The sequence below is a fragment of the Cyprinodon variegatus genome, unplaced genomic scaffold (genome assembly GCF_000732505.1).
Source record: "Cyprinodon variegatus isolate N-32 unplaced genomic scaffold, C_variegatus-1.0 Scaffold915, whole genome shotgun sequence".
Lineage (NCBI taxonomy): Eukaryota > Metazoa > Chordata > Actinopteri > Cyprinodontiformes > Cyprinodontidae > Cyprinodon > Cyprinodon variegatus.
In genome coordinates this window covers 103,236-113,007 of record NW_015151368.1, presented here as the reverse complement: position 1 = coordinate 113,007, position 9,772 = coordinate 103,236, and the positions used below count along the sequence as shown (strand labels likewise).

The 9,772-nt window shown below is 40.1% G+C and overlaps 1 protein-coding gene across 1 annotated transcript in view; it reads right to left on the bottom strand.

Moving 5' to 3' along the window:
- Positions 1–3,077: 3,077 nt before the first annotated feature.
- The window catches only part of bahcc1 (BAH domain and coiled-coil containing 1), a 66,005-nt gene continuing 59,310 nt past the window's right edge, over positions 3,078–9,772 (bottom strand). Inside the window, exons 24-27 of the mRNA XM_015398150.1 lie at positions 9,484–9,621; positions 7,518–8,938; positions 5,702–5,938; positions 3,078–5,438 (exon numbers count right to left, since the gene is read on the bottom strand). Of these exons, the coding sequence (XP_015253636.1) occupies positions 5,229–5,438; positions 5,702–5,938; positions 7,518–8,938; positions 9,484–9,621 (2,006 nt within the window). The 3' untranslated portion in view covers positions 3,078–5,228. The remainder of the gene's footprint in view (positions 5,439–5,701; positions 5,939–7,517; positions 8,939–9,483; positions 9,622–9,772) is intronic.

Below are 9,772 nucleotides of genomic sequence, written 5' to 3'. Positions count from 1 at the left end.
TGTGTGTGTGTGTGTGTGTGTGTGTGTGTGTGTGTGTGTGTGTGTGTGTGTGTGTGTGTGTGTGTGTGGTAGAAGTGCTTTGCAGCTTTGCAATAATAAACTGCCTAAACAGCTAAAGAGAACTGCACAAAGAGGTTGTAGTTGGGTAAATGAGTAATAAGTAAATGTTTGTATGGTTTTAATTTATGGCCCTGGACTATCGGTCAGGGACCTTTTTCTGAGCTGACAAGTGGAAACGCAGCTGGTTGAGGATAAAAAGGTAAACTTTTAAGGCCAGTAAGATAAAGTATATGACCAATGTTCACGACAACACCACGCTTCCTTGCTTTGAGCAGTGCCATGAGACAGTCTGATTGCAAGTTTAGATCAAAGGTAAATGCCACACAGATGAGTGTAAAGACGTGACAAGGGCTGCAGTTACAGTATGATAAGAAGGTGTGAATATGTCACGGAAGTCTCGAATAACGCAGTAAAATGGTATACACACTTCGTCCTGGAAAGTCAACACCACGCAGGTGATAATCCCAGCTTGTCTGCCGAGTACTAGGTTTACACAGTGTGCTGTCTGATGAACACGTGTGAGCTATATTTGAACTTGCACACATGCAATAGTATTCATGGTAGGTAGTACCCAAAGGTAGGTACTACCTTTGGGTACTACATATAGACTTGTCCCTCCACCATGTGATCAAGCTGCGCATAATCCGGCTAACTGAATGTTCTCAAATAGAAAGAGTATGGCACAAAGATACACCTACCAACCTATCTCAAAAATCTTAACAACTAGACCAGAGGTCACGGATTAGCAGACCGTGGTCCGGATCCGGACCCACCTGCCGGCTAATCCGGACCCAACTTAATTTAATTATTTATAAATTACCACATATTGTCAGACGACAGTGTCTAAACATCACTTGCGCCGCTTCTCCTGTTACCCTGAAATCCCACATTCTCTGTCTCCACTCTACCCGCAGCGCTCCTGACCTCCTGCAAAGCAAAGCCTACAGCCTCCGCTCTTCCTCCTGCTCTGCGCTCTGACTTATCCTGTGAGCTCCTGGAGAACATGCGTGATATTATCATTAAATTTGTAGGAGCAAAACATGCAGAAATGTAATTTAATATGACATATTTAAAACATCCCCATCAGCATCCAGCAGATGTGTGGTTTCTGATGGAGATGAGAAATCTGCTTCCTGGTCTGTTGAAGTACCAATAGTTTGCATCCAATCTTTTAAATAAACGGTGTTAGTTTTTTGAAATATGTAAGAATTATGCTCTAATTTGTAGTTACCGATCTGTTGTTACTGTATTTTCATTTGACAAACCGAATCTTCTCGCCATTCTTTCTTCTGTTTGGTGCGATTGCAATAGTGGATCTTGACCTGGTCAGACCGGAGCGGAGCCTGAACATTTAGAGGATGTTTGGCTCAACCTGCTGCTGTGAAGCAGGATTCTCCACCATGAACAGAATCAACAATAAATCTGGATCCAGGCTCAAAATGAGCTCCTTGATATGTGCTTGAGAATGGCTTAGTCTCCATTCAGATCCAGGTTTAAAGCCTTGCAGGGCAGCATAAAGCCCACTGCCAACATTAAGACATAACAAAAAAAGTCAGTTCAGGTGTTTTAAAAAATATGTGAATCAGGAAATTGTTAATATACCAAACTGAAAGATTGTTGTTCTCTACTTCAAAAAACACTTTAGATTTTAAAATGTTTTATATCTTTTTTATTTAAAAATTCAATGTATAACATTGAATGTATAACAAAAATGACTCCGGACCTTTACTGGTTGATGATTTTCTTTATTCAGACCCCGCTGATTCCCCTGAACTAGACTGTGGCCATCCCCTACTTTGCAGTGCATCCAAATTTGTGGCCATTTTCCAATAACACATTGAACAGCTTCTCATTTCTCCCCTTGGAGCAGCTACAGTCGTTTGGCTGACCAAATAGCCACTCAGTAAACAGCATTCTCAGTCACATTGAGGTCCTTTTCACCCGTGTTACGCCTGGCTACTGAGCATTTGCCTAAAGATTGGATAGTGAGCTGAAGAACCTGTAATAGAAATACAGTTAACACATTCTGAGTTGAGTGGAGGTGATCAAAGGGGAGCCTGTGGAATGAAGTACAACAGGCTAGTGGTAGGTCTGAAGGAAGTGTAGAGTTCCACGGTTATGAAAGGGTGGCAATAGGTAAACCATTGTTTAAAAACAAGCAATACAAAGTAATTGTTTCTTTTTCTGCCACATGTCTTGTTTACACAGGACGAAAAAGGAAAATGGAAAGTTGTTCTATATGCATTTAGTCCTAAGTGGACCAACATTATGCTAGAAAACAGGGTGGGAGCAGCATTGTGTAGTTTTTTTATTTTTTATTATTCAGGTTAAAATCGGCAGACTCTGTTTGCTGAACAGGTCACAATTTGTTGTTCTGAATTGTACTGAGGGGTAGGAATGTAGGCTGTGCTTGCCACACTTTTCAGATTTTTACTTGTAAATTTGCTTTGATTTAATCAACACCACCTCCCAGTTCTGTAGGACAAAGTAATGATCTTTCACACAAAATCTCAATAAAATAGCTGAAATTTTTTGGTTCAAACAAAACAAAAAACATTAAAACAGAAATCCAGTGATATGAATTGTTTTACAATACTCCGTATACTGTAGGTGTGTGAAAGCCTTTGGCGTGGATTAAAAATCTTTGCAGACTGAAAGCGAATACCCCCGGCTTTGTTCTATTAATGGTTCTGTTCCGTTTTTGTGTTGCTCTGAATACCTGACCCACCTGAGGAGCCAAAGGAGACTCTACATCCTGCCCCATTCTCTCTGGAAAAAAACGCAAGATACAATTTCCCATTCTCTCCCGATTCTTCCCTTCCTATCAGACGGTGCTACAGTTTCAAATTGCTTCCCTTCTCTTGAGCACCCCTTCCCCCTTGGCTTCCACCTCTCCATGCCTGTTACATCCTCTGCTGCATATTCTCACATCTGACCAGTACTTGGCATTGATGCACACAAGGTGGCATTCAGAGAGCACACTCTACAAGAGAGGTAAGAAAAAGGAAATTTAGATACTTTATTTCTTAGGAATCCTCTTTTTAATGAAACACAAAAGGCAATAAAATTAAGATAAATATTTTTTCTTTTTTACACAATGAAATATTTAAGTCAAATTTCCAAAGAATGACTGAAATTACATAATATATTTTGATAGGTTATTTTAACCATACATTACAGGTTCCAGTGGGTCTTAAAAAAAACCTTGATGTTGCCCTGTCCAAATAATTGTGATCAGAGTTTAATCCAGTGTTTTTAAAGAAAAATACAGCTTTAAAAAAAAATTAAAGACCCATAAAAGCAATAATTCAAAGCTGAGTTTCACATTAGGTTCCTTTAAAGCTTTTGCTTGCAGTGTAACAGCAAAAGTGCTGTTAAGAGTCAGTCAGTCAGTCCTAAAAAGAGAAAAAGGCATTCATGTTCGTCCTCCTGTACATCCTATACAACAAACAGTCATCCAGGCTTGCATATACAAGAAAATGATTGGAAAAATAAATCAAAAGCATCAAAAACACAAAATGTTCAGACATTTTTGGCAAAGCATGAATAAAAGTGACAAGAAGCTTAAATTTGTGATTTGATCCTTTATCTTGTATTTTTGTCTCTAACATTGTCCCATTGATTGGCTTTGATTGTCCTTCACAGTCATGTGATGCCATACTGGTTGCCATAGAGACTTCAAGTGCATCAACTGGGCGGTGCACAAACATTGTCTCTGCAAACATTGGATGAATCCAAACAGGACGAGAAGAATCCCTCTGAGATTACAGGAGTTTCAGTATCAGAACTGATTGAACGACTTTTAAAGTGTCGTTAGTCTAATGTGGTGTAGTGTAAAGTCACAAGTCCTTTGGTATGTTTCTTTTTTGCTGCCAGATAAACCTCTTCGTTTTCCATAGGAACAAATCCTAAAACGGAAAAGGACTAGATTTTTTTTTTTTTTTGAAGGACCCTGGCAGAAATGCAGGTTTCTTTTCCAGTATTTTCTGAACAGAAATAAAAGGAAATGAAAAATCTAACTCGAACATAATTAAAACAAACATAAGGAATACAATAATAAGTAAACATGTATACAAACTTATTCCAAATTCCTTTTCTACATATTTACCTTTCTGCCAAGAGCAAGGGTTTACAGCCTTATAAGCATTGTTGTGGTTGCGGTTTCATCCCAAACTCAAACATCTAGTCATTTTCAGTGCATTTATACAGAAGGAAACACGATCCCACCCTTTATCTCTGCAGCAAATCCCCACCCCCCAAACAAAAACCCCACCATCCCTAAAAAAACTAAAAAACAAAATAATCTCTGCAAAGGAACCGCATGAACATAGATTTATATATTTATATATATATATATTTATATATATTTATATACTATATACAGTGTTTTATTCTACATGGAAGGCTGTACAAAGCACACACACATTCACCCAGGCACACACGCAGCTCAAAAAACAATCTACTGCCTGCACATGAGTCTTTGCGCCATTTAGGCTGATACAACAGAGACGGAGATAGAGAGGTATTGATGTGTATGGCTTAAAAGGAGGAAAACTTGTTCAGTCACAATGACTAAAATAAAAATAAAGTTAAGCACTGATTTGATTATTAGAGTATCAGAGACATACCCACTTTGGATCGTGACATCGTGTTTGACATGCATAATGTCCGAAATACTGTACAAACATGTGTTGAAGCACTGAGATGTTAACGCCATAACGGTCACTCAGCAAACACTTTAAGTCCAAACTAAAGTGTTTATTGGTCCTATCAGGGTTTCTTTTATATAGCATTGTCCTACATTGTTCAGAGACCATTACCATCTAAACTAGTGTGGTTTACAGCATATCCTGTTTTCTGTCTCTGTTTCAGATGCTTTCCCTTTGTAATACTCCAAAGTGCTCATGTCCTTAGGTTCTCTGCTTTGGTTGCTGCAATCATTTCATGTCAAATGAAACAGCCAAAGAGAAGAGTTAAAAATCTGGATCATTAAATCAGTGATGAACCAGCTCTTTCTTCTAAACAACTAACTGTTCTTTATCACCGTTACGTTGGTTCATTCTTCTGCCAAGAAAAGCAGTTCACACCATAAAACCAACATGGGTTTGCCTCTGTCAGGATAAACTCCAGCGAAGGTTCAGTTGAATTTCCTGTTACTGTTGGCGGTGCTAGGACAGGATGACCATGCCGTCTGCGCTGACCAGCTGGCCTGTAGTGGGCTCATAGGTTCCTGCCAGGTAGAACAGGTCATTGGACGGGCTTTCCGGCTTGCGTTCGCGCGTCAGTTGGTCGTACTCTGCCTTGCTGACCACCTGGCAGCGATGAGAGATGGTCTGCACATCGTTCTCATCCTCATGGCTCGACTGGTACAAAGCGTTCTGGTGGAACAACGAGAGACAAATAAAAACGTTAAAGAGGACATTGCAGCTTAAGATTAAGGTTATAACAATTTTACAATTTAATCTGCCTTAAAAAGAAAATTTCTTTTAGCATGGGTGCAAGCAGTGGGGCCTTTTGTGTCTAAGCCCTAAAACCGAGACTGTATCACGAAATATTAATGTTTTGCTTACCACACTAAAGAGCTTATATATGATATTTACTGTTACTCCTTTCAAAGGATCCTGGTACTTCCTGGCCTTACCTTGCCATCACTGTGTCGCTTTCCCAGGCGAGTTTCCTCTGGGTGGTAAAACCACTTGACCCTGACCACCATGCTGGAGCTCCAGGACTCCCAGAGGCTCTCCACTCTACCCACATAGGGCAACTGGGGTCGACCAGGTGACAGGAACACAGCGCAGTCACCGACACGCACCATCTCCTTGCCCCGCATGATGGCCTTGTAGAAAAGCTTACGAGCTTTACCCTTAAGACCTCTTCTCTGTTAGACAAAGAGAAAATAGCAATGGTGTATAGTAGAGTTTTTTTTTTCTTTTTAAAACAACTCAATTTAGAATTTCTTTGTTTAAGACAAGATTCATTATTGCAGAAACATCTTTCTGTAATAACATATACTGCAGTTACAACATAAAACATACATTTTCAGCAGTTAAACGCCAGAATTCTTTTTTTGGGGGGATATCTAGTGCATAAGAACCTATCTAGGTCTAGTCCAGTAGCCAGTAGTCCAGTTTTTACATTATCTGTCTGGCTAAAGTTAATGGCCAGTTCCAGAGGAGCCGAGCTCAAAGTGGACTTCTACCATGCAAGTTAGGTCTACAGAATGTCGTATCTACAAAGCTACGACATTCTGAAGACCTTATATGTTTAGGTCTATGCTAATACTGTTTTCAGAACCTCTTGATTGTCAGATTTGCTTTAGATAAATATGACCATTTACTTTAAAATGGAGGTAAGACGATCCTTCAGTATGTAACACAAACAGAAAACATGCTGCAAAAATGGGTCTAAACAAGTATTTATCCTGTCAATTTCTATATTATCGGACCAGAATTGCTTTACATGGCCTTTCCTAAGCATTAGCATCATAATTAAATATCATCCGAGGTACAAAACCTCCATAACTGAGTCATACCAAAAATTACTTGAGCATAGTTTTAAGACTCATGAATTACTGTTCCCACAAACTGCAGTGACATTTTATAGATTAGACTTGTTCTAAGACATTATACATCTGTTCAGAGGCAAATAAATATGTCAGGGGAGCAGGAAATGAGTTCCCTATTTCTGAACTGGAAGAAAAAAGACATTATGTTCTTATAGAACTGGGTTTGTTTTCTCTTGCAGTTTGTGTTAGATCAATATTCTAGGAAGAACCCTTTTGGTTCCCTAATAGCTATTGTGTGATTGGTGGAAATGTGAACTGGCAATGGTGATTATGGTGACAGATGCTTCATAAGGTGGAATCCATAAAAACTTCAAGGAAATTTCAAAAGTTTTCAGGAAGAATAAATATTCTGGCCATAAAGAACTTTAGTCTTATTCCAACCATCAAGTATAAAAATGCATTTCTTCTTATACCTTAAGTCTCTGCCTTTTCTTGGACTTTCTACTAAATAAATATGTAAAGCATGTTAGCTACTGTAGAACAGATTTTCTGAACTAAACATTTTACAGAACCTTACTTAAAAAGTGTTTAAGGTTAGAATACCTTGACAGAATGGGAGAAAAATAGAAAAGATTTAGTTGTTAAAATTTTAGCTATATCAGTATTTATTTCAATCTTTATTTCACTGCATTTATTTCATACAGCAACAATTTAAATGCAAACTGCAAAGGTCTCTATAAAAATAGTGATTTCATTTCAGTGAGCTTAGTGCTGGGGTTCCTGAAACTCAACATAATACATCTTAAATTACATAACCAAGAAAATAATTTATTAAGAAGTCCAGGAAATGTCCAGGAGATGAAAGGGGTTAATGTACATTATCTTTAAAACAATTCTTGGATCTGAAAAAAACAAACAAAACAAAACAAAACAAAAAAACTAAATGTCATACCTGTGTGGGATTGCCAGACCATTTCCAGAGCTGGCGTCCAGGTAACAGGGAGGCCATTTTAGGAAGAGGTTCAGGTGAAGACATCCTCTGCTTCTTGGTTACTCCTAAATCCTTTGATGCAGGTTTCAGCTGCTGGCTAACAGGGCTGCCTTGGGTTTGATGGTCATTAGAAACACTTTCTTTCCTCTTCAGCTGCATTTTATTCATTCTGTTGTCGACCATCATGATTCCTTTGGAGATGTACTCCTTCCTGTCCTCCAATCTGTCAGCTCTCACTTTTGACCCTCTAACAGTTACACTGGCCTTGGTGATATAGCCATTAGCTGGTGCTGATGATGGGCTGGATGTTGTGGGATCCGGGCTCTGGAGATTCGCGTTCTGCCTGTTTTTCTGTTTGTCCTGCTGCAGAAGAGCCCGTCGCAGCAGCACAGAGGAGGACTCTTCATCAGATGAGTAAGAGGAGTCATTGTCAGAGGAACAAAGAGAGGAAGAGGAGGAAATGGAACCTGAAGAAGAAGAGGAGGAGGAAGACGAGGAGAAGCAGATGGATGGACGGGATAGAAAACGGCCGCCGCGGTGGGAGGAGATGGCGGCTCTTCTTCTTCGAGCTACTTGACTATCATCCTCATCGTCCTCATCCAGCTCAGAATAGGAGCTTGGGCAGTCACTAGGGTATTCCAAGCTGTAGTCCACACCTTTCGCTCCAAGACCAGCAGAGAGAATGTCTTTTCTCTGTGGTGGAACACTGTTTGAAAGAGTCTCTGATCGAGGTCTGGGACTGTCTCGCTCCTCTCCCACCTTCTTTTGATGTTTGGCAAGAAGAGAAGGTTGGATGTATCGAAGTGGCGCCCCTGCAAAAGCCTGGCTTTTTACACCTCTCCCTCCAACCCCTCCGAGTCGAAGCAAAGCTTTACCGTTTTTTGTTTTTGGGGATGTCACTCCTTCATGGTCAAGCTTCACTAAGAAGTGTTTTCTGTCACGCTCACTCAGAGGCTTGTGGCTCCCAGCTGCTGTCGACATGGTAACAGATGAAGAACAAGGCGAGTCTCGAAGGCCCATGGAACCCATGGCGGTAACGGGTCTCCCAGCTCCAGAGCCTCCACCATTTCCAAAGGTTGAGTAGCCATTAGCAATGCTGCTGAATGAGTCAACCTCAAACGCAGTACCAAAAATGCTTTTAACTGGGGTTGTTGGTGCTAGAGAATGCAGGGCTGGCCTGTGAAACAAGCCCAAATCCCGCTCTCTAATCTTCTTCTGGGTCTTACGGGACGTCCCATTGAAGAGGAAGAAGTCGACTGGCGGTCTCTTTCTGGGAATAGACCAGTTCAACAGTGAAGCATTTCCCTTTATTGCAGAGTCTGTTGCTGAAGTTGACGTGTTGGCTCTCTTTGGCACTGTGTAGGTTTTCTTCGGCCTGCCAACTAAAAGTAAACAACAGAGATGGGGGTTGAAATCGATAAGGAATGACGGTTCCTGAGGGCAAACGTTGATTAATTATGAAACTAAAAGCTTTTGTGAAACTAAATCTCTATCTCCTTGATCTTCACCTAGTTTCGACAGATCCATTACTCAAACAGCAAGAAACCTGGTAAACCTGTCCTCCTCCCTCGGGTTTATTGTCACTATGAGTTTGAGATGACTTACATCCATGTTACCTAACTTTACAAAGCACTCTTATGAGATTCCATAAAACCATGATGTGTGTTTTTATGGGGGTAAACTACAGACCGCAAAAGAGTCATTTCAATTTAGAAGATCTGCAGTTAATATACCTACTGCATGCTCACCTTTGACCTGAAGACGTGTGATAGTTAACAAATGGTAAATGTAATTTTCTTTTAGGGATTGCACCTAAAATACCTTTAAACTACATGGAAGAGATGGAACACCAATGTTTTGTTTTTACCATAAATAACCGGTTGTTGATGCAGTGATCAAAGCACCCAAAATAAACCTATCAATCTACCTGGTCTTTTTTCCTGAGGCTTCACTCCTGCCTCCTCATTTCCTAGTTTCTCTGCAAGGGCATCTTTTTTCTCCACTGTAGAGCTTCGTCGCCCCCGATGGCCTGGAGAGATCAGGAGAGCAGGAGGGGGTTCCGCACCTTGGATGAAAAAAAATATATATTTTTAAGGCCAACCTTCTCAATTGTGATCATAATAAAAAGCTGTCAGTCATATCCTTAATAGAGAATTATTATTTGGTATGGGGGGGGGAAATCCTACTCTATTATAACTGACTGGTTTATTTATATA